This window comes from Trachemys scripta, chromosome 2 (assembly GCF_013100865.1).
Source record: "Trachemys scripta elegans isolate TJP31775 chromosome 2, CAS_Tse_1.0, whole genome shotgun sequence".
NCBI lineage: Eukaryota > Metazoa > Chordata > Testudines > Emydidae > Trachemys > Trachemys scripta.
In genome coordinates, this window is record NC_048299.1 from 13,849,694 (window position 1) to 13,870,630 (window position 20,937).

A 20,937-nucleotide genomic window follows, 5' to 3' on the forward strand; every position below is an offset into this window, starting at 1 on the left:
CTCTACTAGTATGTGCTTCCCTATTACCCATTAGATAGGGTAAGTGCAGATTTATTTATACTGAAACAAAAATGAGAGAGTGGCCTATCCTGGTGGGTGGAGCAAACTGCTTCCTCCACAAAGTACCTTCCTTTACACACAGCTGTGAGGCTTCTGCCCTTTCTACGGCTATGGTCTGATGGTAAGACCCCATCCTGAACCCTGATGACTGCAGCTCAGGTAAGTCTGTCTAGCCCGTCCCCTTGCCAATGGAATCATGGGGATACACTGCGTCTCCAATATCCTGCTGGGCTGTGTGTGTGCCAAGGCCCCTAAGGGGATTCCAGGCCATGCATTCTGCTGCCTCTTGGACCTGGAGAGGTGAGGTAGCTTGTTGTGGTGGGAGGTACTATGCATTTCGTTATACTTAATAAAATGAATGGGAGAAATTCTGGCCTCACTGAAGTCAATGAGAGATTTGCCACTGACTAGACAGTGGTTTATAAATGTTACAGGATTTTTAAAAAAATCTCACGTCAGCATTTCTTTCATTAAAAAAAAACAAAACAAAAAAAACCCTTCTCACAGTAACACCATTTATTCTACAGCTTTGTATTAAAATACATGTGTAGGGTCAGTTACATTTAGACAGATTCCTGTTATACTCCCAAGGTGTCCACTGTCTATTTTTATAATATTCCTAGAAGGGATTCCATACAAACCCCAATTCTGACGTCTGGTTTAGAAAATAGTACAAAGCCTTTTTCAGAGGCCCCATAATCCAGTCATGCCAGGAAAGGGTCATTTTCATTTCCCACACAGTACTGTAGCAAATCATACATACATCATGTTACAAGAGAATTAACATTACCCTGCACACAAACTTCTAATTGTTTCCACATTTTTTTTTAAAAATGGCCAGATCATGAAATCTATATTGAGTGTGCGCACGTGCCTCCTTTCTGAGAGTATAACATTCCAAATATATTTTCTGAACTGCATACTCAACCAGCTCTCCCTTCTCTAGCTTCCATTTGCTTTTGCTGCACTAGTTCTTCCTCCTTCTTCTTGTAAAGCTTCACTAGATATTCGTCAGGCTCAATTCCCATCTCCCTTAACTCTGACATGACCTTTTCCAGCCTGTGCAGTGTTCTGGCACTGTGAACTTTCCGGGTGGTGATGTATAACGTAAACTCATCAAACCCCATCAGTTTACAGGTGTCTACATCACAGATATTTTTAACATCTTTGGTTTTGTCCACTTGTGGGAAGAAAACCAATCCTGACATTTTCTCCAGGTCTTCAATATGCACTTGAAATTCAGGTAGCTGGTGACTGAAGCCGATGGGATCGTTGGGCACCACAAAGGCCCCCAGCACCAGGGGCTCTGAGGACATTCTGCTTCGCCTGGCGAGAATCACCTTGTAGAGATGTGATGGCACAGCCACATCGCCCTTGCCGATTACCTAGCAACAAAACAGTTACATTAGAGATACACATCTGAACCGGATTTAGGCCTAATCCTACTACATCTGGAAACGAGCCACTATCAGCACATAATGCATAACTAAGCATCAAGGAGATCAGGAAAGCTATACTGGACTACAATATGCTCCCTATGTATCAATTGCTTTGTAACTCTCAACACAGCCCCTATCCTCATTGGTAAGCAGAGACACAGAAACATGGCAGAGAACACCCTGGAGGAGCTACACGGACGTTTGGTTGGTTGAAGATTTTTTCCAGAACATTGTATTGGTCCCTCTCATCCGAACATCCTAATGCAACCCCTGTACAACTGATTTTCCATTAAACTTAAAAACAAAGAGGATTCTAACTTGCTGTAGGAATGCAGAGGCAACAAACATGTACAGAAGCAGATGATCTGTATTCCCAACTGTGCAGATTATTGCCTTTTTACCATCAGCCATGCTGAGTGGATTATTTTTAAAGTGAGGATCTCATATACTGTATATGAAACATCAAAAATCTAGGATACAGCATTAGTAAGTACTGTTTATACAACAATACAATTCAATTAATGTAACACAAGCCAGCAAAGCAAAAGGAGAAAGGATCAAATCAGGACTTAGATTTCCACTCCCCAGAACTATCTGGTATGCCTGGCCTAGTTTCTTTGCTTTCATGCAGCACTGCTGCTGATCTCTGTCATGCCTCTTCGCCAACATTCTCCATACGATCTGCTCATAGATGTCGATGTTTCTACAGCTGTTCCTTAGGTGTGCTTGCACAACCTCTTCTCCCCATAGGCCAGAGGTGGGCAAACTACGGCCCACAGGCCACATCTTGCCCACGGGACCATCCTGCCTGGCCCTTGAGCTCCTGGCTGGGGAGGCTAGTCCCCAGCCCCTTCCCTGCTGTCCCCCCTCCCCAGCAACCTCAGCTCCCCGTGCCGCCAGTGCTCTGGGCAGCAGGGCTGCAAGCTCCTGCTGGGCAGTGCAGCGGCGTGGCTGGCTCCAGCCAGGCTCTGAGCGGCATGGCAAGGGGGTGGGGAGCAGGGGGGTTGGATAATGGGCAGGGAGTCCCGGGGGGCAGTCAGGGGACAGGGAGCGGTTGGATAGGCGTGGGAGCCCCGGGGGGCCTGACAGGGGGTGGAGGTGCAGATAGAAGTCAGGGGACAGGGAGCAGGGGGTGTTGGATGGGAGGGTTAGATAGGGGGTGGAGTCCCAGGGGGGGCGGTCAGGGGACAAGGAGCAGGGGGGGGTTGGATGGGAGGGTTAGATAGGGGGTGGGGTCCTGGGGGGGTTGGATGGGTCGGGGTTCTGAGGGGGGCAGTCAGGGGGCAGGAAATGGGAGGGGGTGGATGGGGGCAGGGGCCTGGCTGTTTGGGGGGGCACAGCCTTCCCTACTCGGCCCTCCATACAGTTTGGGAACCCGATGTGGCTCTCAGGCCAAAAAGTTTGCCCACCCCTGCCATAGGCCCAGGCGATCCAATACTTTTTGCCTGCTCCAGGCAGAAGCATGTCTAGTAGCTCTCTGTTCATACAGCCAGCATGGTTGGACAGCCAAACGCAAACAGCAAAGGTGTACTCGGAGGTGTGCTCACTAAGGTGAGCAATCAGGAAAATGCATTTCAAAAAACACGTGGGGAGTTTTAAAGAGCGCCGGGGTGAGCTTCTGCTGTCTGTGACCTCAGGGCTCTGAATTCATTTGAAGCCTGTAACATGCTCACACACATCCATACACAGAGGGCTACCCTTACAGCAGAGAGCCCTTCCTGTGCCACACATCCATCTGGCAGAAGACACAGTCAATGAGGGACTGAATGTTCCCATTGCCAGGAAAATGAACTATTCAAATAAATTATGTTCAGGAGGGCATTTTACTAGGACCCTTTTTTATTTGCTACGATGTTTATCTGGCATGTGGACAGAACACACAGCCAGTCAAGAAAGTACAGTGAGGCTTATGTCTAGAAGATTTGAGTTCTGTTTAACCCTTTTGATATCATTATATTTTAAAAACACAATTAAAATGGCAAACAAGAAAATGAGGTAGATTATTTAACATGAACTATGAAGATGTCTGTGGGTAAGCACAAAATCCAGAAGTGAAACACTGTGTTCTTGGTTTATAATATATGCAAAGACAAAGACACTGGCATTACGTTTTCATTTCTTTACATCTTTGTGGCATGGCTGCTTTCTTTGGAGTCATATTTTATCTGTCTATCTATTTCACTGCTGTGACTGATCCAATTAATTACAAGCATTTTTAAGTCGAGGTAATGGTTGAAATGTACTTTGGCTCGGCAAATATTCAGTATAATTCAGTTATAGAATAATCATCATCTCAATGTATTTTAATGGGATAGTATTGAGCACTTTTGCACAAGATAATGCATTTTTAAAACCCAACCTTGCCAATGGCTACTGAAGTATTCAGAGTTCAGTTCAGTCTGTTCCAATATTTAACTCATTTAGGTTTCTGCTAGCACTGTGGTGGATTCCTTTAGTGTTTGAAATAGTTCTTCACATCCTGTTGCAATAATTAATACCCTTAAAGCCCAATGAGTTAGAAAGAAACCACCCTGCCCTTAGGAGAAAGGAAATGGAAATCATAACTACAGCGTTTTCATTTTTGGTGCAGTTACTTGGCAACAACTTCACTGCTGCTCTTTCCGTATCTCTCCATACAGATCGTGATCTCAATTTTCTTTAGTTTACATTATCAACATTGTCATAACAGCAAGCATTCCCCTCCTCTTTAGACGGTTTCCTAAAGGTAACAACTTATCAGCAGACTGCAAGTAATCTCCCCTTTGCCCCCAACCCTTTCCCAAATAAAACCCGCCCTATGCATATAAGTCACGAAGACAGCACCAGGAAAAGCAATCCCCAAAATACCTTACACTAAATTCCCTTTCAATGAGGATAGATGTCTTGATCCTAGAGAGTCGGAGCTCTTAAGCTTCAAATCACTTTGCATTTAGCATTTAGAGTCCGTGAAGCCAGACTGACAGCTCCCAGGCATGAAGAGCTTAATCAAAAGTGATTGATGTGCAGGTAATTTTAAAATCTATATTAAAAATTACCACTACCCCCAAACCCAGTGCTTTATCTGATGGATTCAAATTGAATTGTAAAATGAACAGTGTTGCTCATTCTAGGTGAAATTCAATCCTCTGCAGAAAGTGACCAAGCATGAGGCCTATGCACGGCTTTGTGGGTTCCAGGGAAACTGAAGTGGTGCACAGGCTTTGTGCTAGCCCTGTGCGTCAGGGTGAATTTCACCCACCGTGAATAAAACACTGTTCCGATGATTTTTTTCCCATGACAAGTTTCAGCACAGTCCTAAACAATCCTCTTACGCTATCCAGAACAGGTGTAAAGCTTCTATCCCAGCCCCTTCCAGCAGTTTATAAACACCCTTTTTTAGGGAGAGTTGGGCGGCGGGGATGCATATCCTTGCAAATATGTTTCTTTATAAGAAAAGTCTTCTGGAGTATAAAGCCTATACTGACCACACACTCTTGTATTGCAGGTCCTACTGGCAGCAAAAGTGACCCAACAGTGAATGTTACTCGTAAAATGCTGCGCACGTATATTGCATTGTAGAATACAAATGATCTGTTGAAAAACGTAGCAACAAGAAGACTCTTACCTACCTCCATCATTACCCCGTTCTGCACAAGTACCTGCCCTGTCATACACACCTATTACTTGCCTTTATATGAAAGAGGCTGTAAAAGAATACGATGTATGGTTCTATAGGTTGCCCAATACACATACGTACAGCTGAATAGTCAGCAAGTGGGGTAAAGTATGGTTCTGCAGAGAGAGCCAAGTTTGAACAGGAATAATAGAAGAGTACATGATCAGTTCATTTTCTAGTGCCACCTTGCGGAGCGTCTTGTGTAACTGCAGCAACAGTCAGACTCACAGGGCATGTCTACACTACAAAGTTAAGTCAAGTCGACATCAAGCCTCCACATTAAGTCAATCATGTGTCCCCACACCACGCTCATTGTCTCAGTGGAGTACGTCCTCACTAGCAGCGCTTGCATCGATGCACAGAGCAGTGCACTGTGGGTAGCAATCCCATGGTGCAAATAGCCACACGGGGTTTTGGGAAGGGCTTGCAAAGCCTCATGGAACCAAAGCATTGTTGGGGGGGGGGAAGAGGGGGGAATGACAACATGGCTTTGGTCTCCCATGATGCACTTTCCTCCCTCCCCTGATATCAATGGCAAACAACCCATGGTTTTTTTTGCACCTTTTTTCAAAGGTTTTAGCAGCGCATACGCAATAGCCTGAGAAGCACGGACCCTGCTCAGCTGTGCGTTCTTGCTGTGAGCATTATAAACACCTTGCACCTTATCCTCAGTATTTCCAGAGCCAAGACAGGAGCCGCAGTGCGGAACATTGCAATGTCACGCACGCAGCCCTGCTGCAAAGCATAGAACAAAACAATTCCCATGGGCTGCTGGCAGGCGCGCATCAACTGAACACAGTGAAGCGCCGTTTCTGGTCCCAGGAAACAAGCAGTGACTGGTGGGACCGCATCGTTATCCATCTATGGGATGATGAGCAGTGGCTGCAGAACGTTCGAATGTGGAAGGCCACCTTCCAGGAACTTTGTGCAGAGCTTTCCGCAGCCCGGAAGTGCAGCAACACTAAAATAAGAGCTGCTCTGACAGTGAAGAAGCGAGCAGCGATCGCTCTATGGAAACTTGCAATGCCAGACTGTTACTGGTCTGTGGTGAATCAATTCAGAGTTGGTAATTCCACCGTGGGAGCTGCTGTGATCCAAGTGTACAGGGCCATTAATCAACTTCTGCTAAGAAGGGTAGTGACTCTGGGCAATGTGCAGGACACAGTTGATGGTTTTGCGGTGATGGGGTTTTCTAACTGCAGTGGGGCAATAGATGGCACATATATACCTATCTTGGCACCAGACCACCTTGTCAAAGGGTATGTCTACACTACGGGATTAATCCGAATTTACAGAATTTGAATTTTGGAAACACATTGTATAAAGTCGAATGTATGCGGCCACACTAAGCACATTAATTCGGCGGTGTGCGTCCATGTACCGGGGCTAGCGTCGATTTCCGGAGCGTTGCGCTGTGGGTAATTATCCCATAGCTATCCCATAGTTCCCGCAGTCTCCCCCGCCCATTGGAATTCTGGGTTGAGATCCCAGTGCCTGATGGGGCAAAAAACATTGTCGCAGGTGGCTCTGGGTACAGCCTCATCCCTCCCTCCATGAAAGCAACAGCAGACAACTGTTTCACGCCTTTTTTCCTGGGTGAACACAGCAGACGCCATACCACGGCAAGCATGGAGCCCACTCAGCTCAAGAAAGCAGTCATGAACATTGTAAACACCTCGCGCATTATCGTGCAGTTTATGCTGAACCAGGACCAGAAAAACGAGGCAAGGAGGCGGCGGCGACGGCAGTGTGGCGACGAGAGTGATGAGGACATGGACACGGACACAGAATTCTCTCAAACTGCGGGCCCCGGCGCTTTGGAGATCATATTGTTGATGGGGCAGGTTCCATCCGTGGAATGCCGATTCTGGGCTCAGGAAACAAGCACAGACTGGTGGGACCGCATAGTGTTGCAGGTGTGTGACGATTCCCAGTGGCTGCAAAACTTTTGCATGCATAAGGGCACTTTCATGGAACTTTGTGTCTTGCTTTCCCCTGCTCTGAAGCGCCAGAATACCAGGGTGAGAGCAGCCCTCACAGTTGAGAAGCGAGTGGCGATAGCCCTGTGGAAGCTTGCAATGCCAGACAGCTACCGTCAGTCGGGAATCAATTTGGAGTGGGCAAATCTACTCTGGGGGCTGCTGTCATGCAAGTAGCCAAAGTAATCATTGAGCTGCTGCTACGAAAGGTAGTGACTCTGGGAAATGTGCAGGTCATAGTGGATGGCTTTGCTGCAGTAGGATTCCCTAATTGTGGTGGGGCGATAGATGGAACCCATATCTCTATCTTGGCACCGGAGCACCAGGGTACCCAGTACATAAACCGTAAGGGTTACTTTCCAACGGTGCTGCAAGCACTGGTGGATCACAGGGGATGTTTCACCAACATCAACATGGGCTGGCCGGGAAGGGTTCATGACGCTCGCGTCTTCAGGAACACTAATCTGTTTAAATGGCTGCAGCAAGGGACTTACTTCCCGGACCAGAAAATAATCGTTGGGGATGTTGAAATGCCTATAGTTATCCTTGGGGATCCAGCCTACCCCTTAATGCCATGGCTCATGAAGCCATACACAGGCAGCCTGGACAGTAGTCAGGAGCTGTTCAACTACAGGCTGAGCAAGTGCAGAATGGTGGTAGAATGTGCATTTGGACGTTTAAAAGGTCGCTGGCGCTCGTTACTGACTCGCTCAGACCTCAGCCAAACCAATATCCCCATTGTTATTGCTGCTTGCTGTGTGCTCCATAATCTCTGTGAGAGTAAGGGGGAGACCATTATGGCGGGTTGGGAGGCTGAGGCAAATCGCCTGGCTGCTGATTACGTGTAGCCAGACACCAGGGCGATTAGAAGAGCACACCAGGAAGTGCAGCGCATCAGAGAAGCTTTGAAAACCAGTTTCATGACTGGCCAGGCTACTGTGTGAAAGTTCTGTTTGTTTCTCCTTGATGAAAACCCGCCCCCTTTATTGACTCATTCTCTGTAGGCAACCCACCCTCCCCCTTCGATCACAGCTTGCTTTCAAAGGAAATAAAGTCACTATCGTTTAAAAATCATGTATTCTTTATTAATTGATTATAAAAAGAGGGAGAGAACTGACAAGATAGCCTGGGTGGGGTTTGGGAGGAGGATTGGAGGGAAGGAAAAGGCCACTAAAAAAAGGTTAAAATAATGACAGCCTTTTGCTTGGGCTATCCACTGGGGTGGAATGGGAGGGTGTACGGAGCCTCCTCCCCCCACCCCGCGTTCTTACACGTCTGGGTGAGGAGACTATGGAACATGTGTGTGTGGGGGGTGTTATACAGGGGCTGTAGCGCCAGTCTGTGATCCTGCTGCCGTTCCTGAAGCTCCATCAGACACCGGAGCATGTCTGTTTGCTCACGCAACAGCCCCAGCATTGCATCCTGCCTCCTGATCTTCCTGCTGCCACCTCTCATCTCGAGCATCCCTCCTGTCCTCACATTCACTGGCATCTTTCCTATACTTTGAAACCGTGTCCTTCCACTCATTCAGATGAGCTCTTTCATTGCGGGTGGATTCCATGATTTCCGCGAACATCTCGTCTCGCGTCCTCTTTTTCCGATGCCTTATCTGAGATAGCCTTCAGGACAGAGGAGGGAGGCTTGAAAAATTTGCAGCTGCTGGAGGGAGGGAAAAAAGGAGAGAATTTTTTAAAAAGATACATTTTACAGAACAATGCTTATACTCTTTCACGGTGAACAACACTATTCACATTACATAATACATGTGATTTCTGTGCAAGGTCGCATTTTGCCTCTTAATAATGAGTGGCTTTGCTGCTAGAGATCACAGACGCAGGTCCGGGCAACAGAATTCGGCTTGCATGCGGCCGTGGTAAGCCATTGTCTTTCGGCTTCTGCACCCTTCTTTCCCACATACCAAACAAAGCCCGTTAAGTGCTGCGGTTTTCCTGTTAACCTTCAGCAGCAGAAAACAAACTACCCCCACCCCCATCCAATTCTCTGGGATGATCGCTTTATCCCTCCCCCCACCGCGTGGCTGGTATCAGGGAAGATCCCTGCTAGCCACACGTGAAAAGCTCAGCACCAATCCCCCCCTGAGCTTGGCTTACTACAGGGAAGGATTTCTTTTCAACCACAGGCAAACAGCCCAGTAGGAACGGCCACCTCTGTCCCCTTAATTAAATTCCCGTATTTCAACCAGGTTACCATGAGCGATATCACTCTCCTGAGGATTACACAGCGAGATAAAGAACGGATGTTGCTTGAATGCCAGCAAACACAGGGACCGTACGCTGCCAGGCTTTGTCATGCAATGATACCAGATTACTTGCTACTAGCATGGCGTGGTCAAGTGTCCTACCATGGAGGATGGAATAAGGCTGCACTGCCCAGAAACCTTCTGCAAAGGCTTTTGGAGTACCTCCAGGAGAGCTTCATGGAGATGTCCCTGGAGGATTTCCGCTCCATCCTCAGACACGTTAACAGACTTTTCCAGTAGCTGTACTGGCTGCGAATGCATCCCAAGTCCTCAGGGCAAATTAATCATTAAAAAACGCTTGCTTTTAAACCATGTTTTATATTTTAAAAGGTAAACTCACCTGAGGTCCCTTCCATGGGGTCATGGTCTTGGGTACTGGCTTGGGAGGGTACTTCAGTCAGGCTGAGAAAAAGATCCTGGCTGTTGGGGAGAACGGAGTGCTGTGTGCTCTCCGCAAGCTCCTCCTCCCCGTCCGCAGAATCCTCAGGTGTGGCTGATGAGATTACCCCCACCTCGGAATCCACGGTCAGAGGTGGGGTTGTGGTGGCGGCCCCCCCAGAATTGCATGCAGCTCAGTGTAGAAGCGGCATATCTGTGGCTCTGACCCGGAGCGACCGTTTGCCTCCTTTGTTTTCTGATAGGCTTGTCTGAGCTCCTTGACTTTCACGTGGCACTGCTCTGAGTCCCTATTGTGGCCTCTCTCCATCATGCCCTTGGAGATTTTTTCAAAAGTTTTGGCATTTCGTCTTTTCGAACCAAGTTCTGCTAGCACTGAATCCTCTCTCCATATAGCGAACAGATCCAGTACCTCCCGTACGGTCCACACTGGTGTTCTTTTTCCATTATCGGCCTGCATGGTTACCTGTGCTGATGAGCTCTCTGTGGTCACCTGTGCTCTCCTGTGCTGGGCAAGCAGGAAATAAAATTCAAATGTTCGTGGGGCTTTTCCTGTCTACCTGGCCAGTGCATCCGAGATCAGATTGCTGTCCAGAGTGGTCACAATGGTGCACTGTGGGATAGCTCCCGGAGGTCAATACCATCGAATTGCAGCCACACTAACCCTAATTCAAAATGACAATATCGATTTCAGCACTACTCCGCTCGTTGGGGAGGAGTACAGAAATCGATTTTAAGAGCCCTTTATTTCGAAATCAATGGCTTCGTTGTGTGGACGGGTGCAGGGTTAATTTGAATTAACGCTGCTAAATTTGAATTAAACTCATAGTGTAGACCAGGCCAAAGAGTACATAAACCACAAGGGATACTTTTCAATGATGTTGCAAGTGCTGGTGGATCACAGAGGGTGTTTCACCAACATCAATGTGGGATGGTCAGGAAAAGTGCATGAGAGCATCTTTAAGAAAACAGGTCTGTTCAGAAAGCTGCAAGCAGGGACTTTCTTTCCGGACCACAAAATAACCATTGATGACATTGAAATGCCAATAGTGATCCTGGGAAACCAACCCATTTCAGTAAAGAGCCACAGTAATGCGTGCCACTTATCTGCATTGTGCCTTCCCAAACCATCGCCTCCATTACACGGGTTTCCGTGTAACCCCCATTCCCCATGACTGGAATCAATAAAGAGCATTTCTTTCTTGAAATGTTTACTTGTATTGTACACACACAAAGGAACTGAAATAACAGAAAAATAAGTTAACCTTGGGCAAACGGGCTTATAAAATTGGGATGGGAGAAAAAAAAAAAGTTAGCTTGATTTTGAAAGCACGGCCTTCTTGACCACCAAAGGTCTTGGAATGGGTGCCTTCCATTTCTTGTACCCTCCCACAGGGTTGAGTGGAAGGATTACTGAACTTCCTGCTTTCTCCCTCACCATCCTGAATGTTTGGGGGAGCAGGGCGATTCTTGCAGGCAGTTCTGCAGGGGTTGCAGAGGAAGTCTAGCTTCAAGCTGCTTTTCTTGAAGCTCAAATCAGATGCCTCAACATGCCTGACTGGTCCTTCATAATCTTCAGCATCTCCTCCTGCATGGCACACTCATGCTCCTTGGATGCTCTCCACATCCATGTCCAGTTTCTCAGAGAGTGAAATCCTCCAGGCTCCAAGCTCCTTCTCAGCTGTCCTGGAGACATTCATTATCTCGCTGAGCATGTCATCCCATGTCCTCTTTTTCTGCCTTCTAATCTCTGAAAGCCTCTCTCCTGGTGTGGAGGATGTGCTGAAGAACAAGATTTCCTCTGTAAAGCATGCAAAGCACAAGGCAACCATTGTCAGCGCATACCCTGAGTCTAGTGCAAGATTGCTATTTAAAAAAACCCTTCCCCTTATTACACTTCAGTGCAAGCCAGAACATAATCAGAATTCCTAGCTATTCAATGAGTCAGTTTGCTGTTCCAGCCATGGTGAGTATAGCCCTGCGGCATGGGCAACAGGCCTTGTGCTGCAACTTTTGGCATACCCACATGGGAGCACAGCTGGACAATGCCCCCTTCCCCAGCAACAGGGACCACCATTAAGACACCCAAATTGCTGTCTTTTTTCCAGGCAGCAGGGGAGGGGTGTATCCCCCCCCTTCCCTTAACACTGCTGGTACAACACTCCAATCCATGCCAACCAAAGCCATGGCACATTAGGGAAAGCGTGGAAGAGGGACCCAGAATTCACTGGGGGAGGGGGGTGGATCAAATACTCTACTGTTTGCAGTATGACCACTTGTAATGAGAACTTCCCCCGTTTCCCCTAGGTGACCCTATGTGATATCAGTCTCCTAAGGGTAACAGAGGTGGCAAGGGAGCAGATGCTGCAAGCACCTGGGTACAGGCCTGGTCCTTGTGTTGCTATGCTGTGTACCGCAATGATGCCAGCAATGACACCACTGGAGAGGTGGGGGAAAGTGTCCTACCACGGTGGAAGAAATAAGCCAGCCTTTCCCAGAAACCTTCTGCAAAGTTTCCTAGAAATCTCCATGGAGGATTCCAGGGCCATCCCTGTGCATGGAAACAGGCTTTTCTGGGGAGCACCCTCTGTGTAGCTGGAGTGGCCACCGGGAAGCAGATGCCCACTGCACCTCATTTTTTGTTCAGATTAAACATAAAATATAATAGCATGTAACCCCTACACTTCGATTGGAAATGTATACTCACCAGAGGTGCCTTCCCAGCATCACACTCGACCACCACTCTGTCCTGTGACTGGCTGGGCCCAGGGTTAAAAACAGCTCCTGGCTGTTGGGGAGAATGGATCCACCGCTCGCCTGTCTCCCAATCTCCTCCTCTTCCAGAATGTCCTCCTCATTGTTTCCTGCAGTGGCCCAATACTCAGACTCCTGGGAGGTGTCCACGCTGCATTTGGGGGTAGTGGTGGGGTTGCTGTTCAGAATCGCATGCAGTTAATTGTAAAAGTGGCATGTCTGTAGGGCAGAACCAGAACTGTTCGCCTCTCTTGTCTTCTGGTATGCTTGCCAAAGTTCTTTTATTGTCATGCTGCACTGCTGCGTGTCCCTGGTGTAGCCCTTCTCCCTCATGCCCTGTGCGATCTTTGCACAGATGTCAGCATTTCTTTTGCAGCATTTCTTTGCAGACTCCTCTCCCCACACAGCAATAAGATCAACCACCTCCTGTGTACTCCAGGCTGGAGCACATTTGGGGCATTGAGTTTCCATGATCAGCTGTTCTGGAGAGCACTCCATGCTCATCAAACAGGAAATGGGAATCCAAAAGTTCCCGGGGCTTTACAGGGGAGGGGCTGTTTCATGTGTACCTGGCTGCTGTGCAGTGGAGTTGAAAACGATCTCCAGAGCGGTCACAGCAGAGCATTGTGGGACACCTCCTGGAGGCCAATTAAGTTGAATTATACAATGTTGTGTCTACACTAGCTCTCTGTTGATCCATCAAGATCGAATCAAGCACTACACTTCTCATGGAGGTTGAGTACACAAGTCGACTTACAGGCGACTTAGGTCTGTGGCAGGGACCTCGTAGTGTAGACTCATACATTATTCAGTCAACTTAAGGTGTCTTCTGTCGACCTAAGTTTGTAGTGTAGACCAGGCCACACTGATCTACAGTATTTTAACTTGTCACATTCCTCTAATTGCATCCCTGAGTCAGATAGCATATTCCCCAATTGTAACTCAACAGAAAACAGTTTAAGATTATCCATGTGTACATGTCTTCTTTGATTTATGCTAGTCTATCCACAGGCAGAGGATGATCTTTTAACAATCACCATTTGCAACAGCGATCTGTCCTGGCTGGAAAACAGCAGTAGCTCTTTTATGGTATTTGTGACTAATAATAATTCAGAACTAATACAAATCAGGAAACACAGCAGTGTTTTCAGTTTCTGCTTCTGTCCCACATGCTTCCACACCTTATGGGGTCCTGTTAAGATTAAAGAACTGAACAACACATGAGATTGCATCATCCTTGAATGCTTCCAGGTCTCAGCTTCTATAAAATTTGATCCAAGAAGCTTGTGAATCACAATTTTTTTTATCAACTCTCTCATGACCAAAAATGATGTTGTATATATCCGACTAAAATTCTCTTTTTTTAACCTTAACAATATTCACATCTCCCTCATTATTGGAAATAGCAATCTCAAATTCCCCATCTCATTTCTCTTTGTTGCTCCTATTAGTTTTGCTACCAATACTGATTAATAAAAATGTTCACTGACCCATGACACTCTTTGGAGTTTCCTATCACATTCACTTTTGCCCTGGATTTTCAATATTCTTGCTATTTCACCAGCAAAAGATTAGTTGTATGATTGAGATTGCACTGTCCCACACTGATGCATTATTAGACCTGTTTTCAACACAAAGGTTTGTTGTTTTCACAAGACTTTGAAAGTCCTAACAGCTACAATCGTTGGAGTACCATATGTGGATTCCACAAATGAGTGAGCAAAACTTACATTTGTATGGTAACTAAGGCTGGACAGTTGTCATGACTGTCATGAATATCCTGGTTTTTAAAATGCCAGTGACTCTTGACATTTGGGCATTTTCACATACAAACAAAACAAGTGAATGTGCAAGTGAACAGTTCTACAGACTTAATGGAGAGCACAGGAGACCAGTACCCATACTTCTTCACAAAAAGGAGCAGAATGGGAATCGGCCTGTCTATTTAGATAGGAAGGATGGTCCTGTGGTCAAGTCACTGGATTGGGACTTAGTAGACCTGGGTGCTGTTCCTGAGTTCTGCTTTCGGTGTGATCTTGGCCAAGTCACTTAACCATTTGGTGCCTCGGTTTCCCATTTGTAATAATTCAGGTGTCTTGTGAGGCTAAATTCATTCATATTTCTTAGATGTTCAGACACTAGGCTGAAGAGGGCCATAGAAAACCTATAAATAAGTTAAATGTATCTATCTTCGGTACCTGATACTGATAGGGTTAACAAAAAGAAATCTGTACTTTTATGAGGCGCATAAGAGGAGTTGAATAGGTGTAGTAGTGAAGTACCCAAGAGGTTAAGAAAAATATTTAAGAGACCTGATTCTGCTAACTGCTACAAAGCATGTCCACGACTTAATCACAGTTTTTGCTGCGATTTCCATGACTTGTCACATGGTTACAATGATACCGTGGTGACTTTCACCCTCACTTACTATGACAAATCTGCACCCTGAGACAAACAAATGCGTAGGATCCTGCCTTAAAATTTTACCAGGTCAGAGCAGGGCCAGCCCACAACATTTTGGCACCTGAGGCAGGGAGCTCAAATGAGGTCCCCCATCCCCCCTCGCTAGGGCCAAAACTTTGAAAGGTCTCAATTCTGTCTTATTCCTGTTCTACTCCCCTCATGGTACTGCTCTGCTACCTACCCCAATAAAGGAGACCTAACAACTTAAAATGCCTTGTTCAAAAATTTTAAGTAACACTTAACTTTCAAATGCCTGAACAGCAAATGTAACTTTTCTTGTCTGCATAGTAAACACTGGCATTTTTATCTGTTTGAATAATCAAAGTGGTGCTTTCCGTGCCTTCTTGGTTGCAAAGATTTGAACTCCTTCCTGAAGGTCCACAGTCTGGGCCAGCTCATGCTCTATTGAGATGGTTGCAAGGCCGACCAGGCTCTTCTGTGTCATTGTGGAGCGTAGATGTGTTTTTATTAACTTCAGCTTGGAGAAGCTGCGTTCTCCACTGGCAACTGTTACAGGAAGTGTTAGAAGTATGCGCAGAGCAACAAAAGCATTTGGAAAGAGGGTGGTCATCTTATTTGTGCACATATATTCCAGAACAGCCTTTGGAGTTGATCCTGCTGAAATGTATCTTGAAAAGGCTTTCAGTTCATCACCTAAATCACTCGCATCAATATTGCGCATGTCATCATGTGTCAATACTGTCTCTAGTGCCCTGCATTGCTGGTGTAGGTCTTCTTCAGCTATAGTGAAGAGTTTTGGAATATCATACAACATCCCAAATATACTGCTGTGTTCCTTGAGCTGCATGAAACATTCTTCAACTGACTGTACAGCACAATCTAGCACCCAGTTACAGAATTCAACTTTGAATTGTTGTTTGGGGTCTGTTATAGGATTATCTCATGCCTCGTAACCAAAATGTCTTCTTCGGTGACTCTTGTATTCGTAAATGGGTGGGAAAATAGCTTCAGTGTGAAGTTCCTCTGCCAACTTCTGTGCACTCTTCAGAACGTTTTGAAATCCCTCATCTGACCGGTAAGACTGTAGGTATGACTTTGCTTTGTCCAGTTGTTCCATTGTTCCAGATATATCAAGGTCAACACCTTGGAGTCTCTTGCTTTTATTTCAAACAACATTTATTTCAAACAGTATGTCATGCTACAACACTAAGCCACACAGAAATTTGAAGTTATGTATGTTTCTGGTGATTCCATTTCCCTCTGCCACTGTTCTCCCACGAACAGTTCCTGTCATAGCATTATCCTCCATAATGGCAACTATGGCATCATCTATCTTCCCAATTTGGTGTTTGATAGGCTTTATCGCCTCCACTCAACTTTCCCATCGTGTGGCAATCAGTGGTTTAAGTGTCAGAGAGGATGTTCCCAGATGTTGCTTAAAAATTTGCCATCGATGAGTTGATGCAGAGAAAAATACATAGATGCTTTGAATTACATTTAAAAATTCAGCAGCCTCACTAGAAGCTGATGCTGCATCACTGACCACCAAGTTCAATGAATGAGAACTGCATGGGACAAAAAAAGCTAGAGGGTTTAACTCTCAGATCCGTGTCTGCACTCCTCTGTTCTTTCCTCTCAAGGTGGCACCATTATCGTAGCCCTGACCTCTCATGTCAGTTATCGCAATTCCTGTATCTTCCAGCTTTTTAAGAAGCACATTTGTCATACCAGCTCCTGTAGTATCATCAATGTCAATAAATGCTAGAAAATGTTCTCTGACAGTCACCATTTCAGAGACATTTTCACTAGGTTCTGTTGTTGTTATAAAATGCACCATTAAAGTCATTTGTTCCATATGGCTGATGTCAGGTGTGCAGTCCAGAATAACAGAGTAATATCTTGCTGACTTCAGATCTACCACAATCTTCTGTTCGACTTTTGTTGCCAGTATCTGTATGATCTCATTTTGAATTGTTTTTCCAAGGTAGTGGTGTGTGCACATTTCTTGGGTGGCCACTCTTCTTAGATGCTCCTGGAGTACAGCATCAAATTCAGCCATCAGCTCCACAATTTTAAGGAAGTTTCCATTGTTTGGCACATACAGCTGATCTGAAGTGCCACACAGTGCTAGGTTTTGGGTAGCAAGCATTCTCACAACGGCAATGAGCCTCTTCAGAACATTTTGCCAGTAAAGAGACTCTGATGCAATCTTCTCTTGATGCTGATCACCTATGGTGGCCTTTCACTTTAGTCTCATCTCAAGCTCTTTCCACCTATAGAATGCTCTCTGGTGATTTGCTGCCTTCTCATGGCATGCCAGATTTCTAGCCAGATTTTTCCAGTCCTTTGTTCCTGTAGAACCCAATGTGGCTGGAATATTAGACTGGAAGAGTTTGCAACAAAAACAGTATGCAGCATTCTGGGTTTTTGAGTACATAAGCCATGGCCTCTCCACTTTGTCACCATTGGGGATTTCACGCCAGTAATGTGTTGGATGGAAACTTCTATTTTCATTGTCTTTGGGAAACATGAAGTTTTTCACTTGCTGTGGCGCATGCAGTACAAGGAAGTCCCTCAGGCTACTGCTCAAGTGGGTCCACGGTCCTGGATCATCTAGACTTAAGGAACTAAACTCAGCAGCAGCTGTTTCTTGTGCCTCCACTACACTCTGATCTACACTTTTCTTCAGGAATGTGCATGGTTACATCCATTTCAGATGGAGATATGGATGCTGCAGTAGCTGCCAGGTCACCTGCACTCTGACTAACTGGAAGATCAGGCATCTCCTCACCACTCACATCCTCACTGGGGCCGGAAGGCTCACCGTGAACATTTGTGTCTATGTATCTCAGAAGAGCGCCTTCCTGCTTAGATAGAAAAGCTTCCTTTGCTTTCTTTCTTTTTCTGAATGCTGCCCCAGAGGAGTGTTTTCTTCTTTCACTCATGACTGCTGTTCTGCGCCAGCTATAGTGGCTCTCAACACTCAATTGAAGGGGACAAATAAGCAGTCTGGTAGCAGGGCATGTGTGAGGGAAGATATCAGCGTCTTAAGGGCCTAACTGGTTCCTACTACTTCAGTTGACTGCCTGTTCTCCTCAAGTGGGTTCAGGGAAGCAGCAGGAAACAGGAAGCTCCCTGAGAAGCTGGTGTTAATCAGTCCGGGCTCCTGGGGGTGCTAGAGAGGTACATAAGAGGCTCCTCCTCCTCTCTCCCTGCAGCTCCTGCTGCTTTCTGTTATTCCCTCTCACCTTTTCTCCTGCCTGCCTGTTATGTCTCTTGTGCCCTCCTTCCTCCAACACAGCACTCCACCATCTGTGCATCTAGAGCAGAGAGAATACATATGCACCAGCAGCAGACACAATTTTCTACACTCTGGGTCCTAGTGGCGCCCACCCCCGCACTCTGGCACCTGAGGCAGCCGGTCAGTTCGTCTCATGGTAAGGCCAGCCCTGAGTCAGAGTTAGAACAGGAGGCAAGAAAAGGGATTCTCTCCCAAAGATATAAGCTGCCCCTTTCTTTCTTAAGAGTACTCAAACAGGTTTATCCATTTTGCTCTCACCTCAATGCAGAGGGTTTGTATTACTTACTTCTTTTATTTATTTCAGGAGAACTGGGATGCTGCTGAACCTTTAATGTCCAACTACTCTACAGAACACAGGTATTTCAACATACAGGTACCCCAGCAAGCACTTATTGCATTTCAATACTGAGTTTAAATTTCTCTCAACCATTACAGATTGCTTTACTGCTGCAAGGTCTAGGGAGGATGGTGATTTATGAACCTCTCCACAAGTCCAAAATGACATGAGCTGAAAAGCAACAAGAATATGCAGCTCCACTATGGTTCTTTAAAATGACACTGGCTTGGGCTATGTCTACACTACAAAGATAAGTCGACCTATGTTAGGTTGACTTACAGCCACCGCATTAATTACTGCAGTGGCTGATGTCAACATTACTCTCCTTCTGTCAGTGGTGTGTGTCCTCACCAGGAGTGCGTCCACTGACTGAAGAGAGGCAGTGTGGGGGACTGAGAGTCAGGGATCTCAGCTCCACATAGGTCCCTACCAGGAGCTCAGCTGTTCCCTGGGGCTTCTCGCTTCCCCACTCCCAGCCGGGTGGGGGAAGCCACCCAGGGCTCCTCACCCCTGCACTCCCAGCCAGGAATGGGGTGGCAGCCACATGTAGCTTCTTGCCTCCGCACTCCCTGCTGGGAGCGGGGAAGCCACCCAAGGCTTCTCGCATCCAGTGGGGAGATCCACACCCAAAGTCCAGTCAGCTGCTGAGCTCCCAGTGGGGAGTGGGGAGCAGGGAGCTAGGACACCAGGGCTCCCAGTGGGGAGCCTGGGCGGCAGTCCAAGCCAAGAGCCTGGGTGGCAGCCTGGCTTGGAGTAGAGACCGGGCAGCAGCACAGTTCTGGAGCCGACTTTCTTGCCAATTTCACAGCTCCACTGGAGCACTCCTGGAGGCATGAAACTGACAAGAAGGACAGCCAATGGTTGATGTAAGGAATGCAGTGTCTACACAGACTCTGCTTCGCCCTAACTACACTGACATAAGCCCTATGCCTCTCATTGAGGTGGTTTTATGTCGGCATAGCAGGGGAGTTATATCAGCGGGAGGAGCATTTCAGTGTGTACACCTCCATTGTTTTGTCGACAAAAGTGAGTAATGTAGACAAGGCCTTAGTCTTCTCTTTTCACAACGCTGTCAAGTCTTTCCCATGTTCCACTATCATTTGGGTGTGTACACCAGAGTCTGCCTCTTCTTGAGCACATTATTTGGCCACAGCCCTGTAAATGGAAGCCTCTGTTCTCAGCAGCACAGTATGTTCGCAATGAGCACAAAAGAGCACTCTTAGCCCAAATATCCTGTTATGGTTGCAGCTCGTTTTAAAGTGTGTACCTGTTTTCCCTAGAGTGGCTCTGGAATTACATCATCTCATTTCCCCTTGTTCTCACATGGCCCATCGTCTCTCTCTGCTTTGTTTAAATAAGTGATGGGTCAGGTTTTACCTGACCAATTTAACTTCTTTTTATGCTTAGAAAGGGGGGGGGGGGGGGGGGGGCCAGTGGGTTGGGGATTGGCCTGCTAAACAAAGGGGTGGGGGGGGAATCCTTAAGGGGGGCGCTTAGGGATCTGGGGCAAAATCAGTACTTGGTCCTGCTAGCGAAGGCAGGGGGCTGGACTCAATGACCTTTCAAGGTCCCTTCCAGTTCTAGGGGATAGGATATCTCCATTAATTTTTTTTTTTTTAACTTTTTTTTGAAGTCCTATAAGCTTTTCCCCAAGGCCACAAGAGCTTACCAATGCTCACGCTAAAACCGTTCCAAATTTTAGAATGGATTCAAACAGGACAGAGAGGGGCTGGGACAGGAGTTAAACTAAAAGGACAAAGAAAATATATACCTTGCATTTCCCAAATAACAGCTTATGAATTTCTCAACATATAATGGAAAAAATCATTCTTGTACTGTGGAAGCAAGATTACCCAACTCCTGCATAGGTGCATCAGGACCTGCCCAATGTGAGGACTGGGCACAATAGCACAAATCAGGAAACAAAAGGGACGGTCCTGGGTAGCCCTGCCTCTCCTCCGCAGCATCCAGTAGACACTGCACCCACTGCATTTCTGAGGGCATTTGCATTTGTTTCAGGAACAATGCCTCTCAGGACTTCCACAGGCACGAAGCACCTCCACACCAGCCCCAATACAGGACACAGCAAAACCCTCTGCTAGCTTTTTAAAAGGATATGTACTTGTAGTTTTAAACACAAGCTTTACTGTATTTTTATTCTACATCCAACCCAATTAAAAGGGCTACCGTTGCCCCGTGAATTCAAGAAGAGAAAGCAAGTCTCCTCCAATAAGGTAGTAATACGTTTGCATGAAAAGCAATTATGATATCTGAAAAGTTGCACTGTGCCATCTAGTGACGAGAAAATGCAAAACCACTGTAAACAAAATTA

The 20,937-nt window shown here is 46.5% G+C and overlaps 1 protein-coding gene across 1 annotated transcript in view; it reads right to left on the reverse strand.

The window, feature by feature from the left end:
* Nucleotides 1-395: 395 nt before the first annotated feature.
* Nucleotides 396-20,937, reverse strand: part of EXOG (exo/endonuclease G) — a 42,939-nt gene continuing 22,397 nt past the window's right edge. The window contains exon 6 of the mRNA XM_034759945.1: nt 396-1,445. Coding sequence (XP_034615836.1) covers nt 984-1,445 — 462 coding nt within the window. The 3' untranslated portion in view covers nt 396-983. The remainder of the gene's footprint in view (nt 1,446-20,937) is intronic.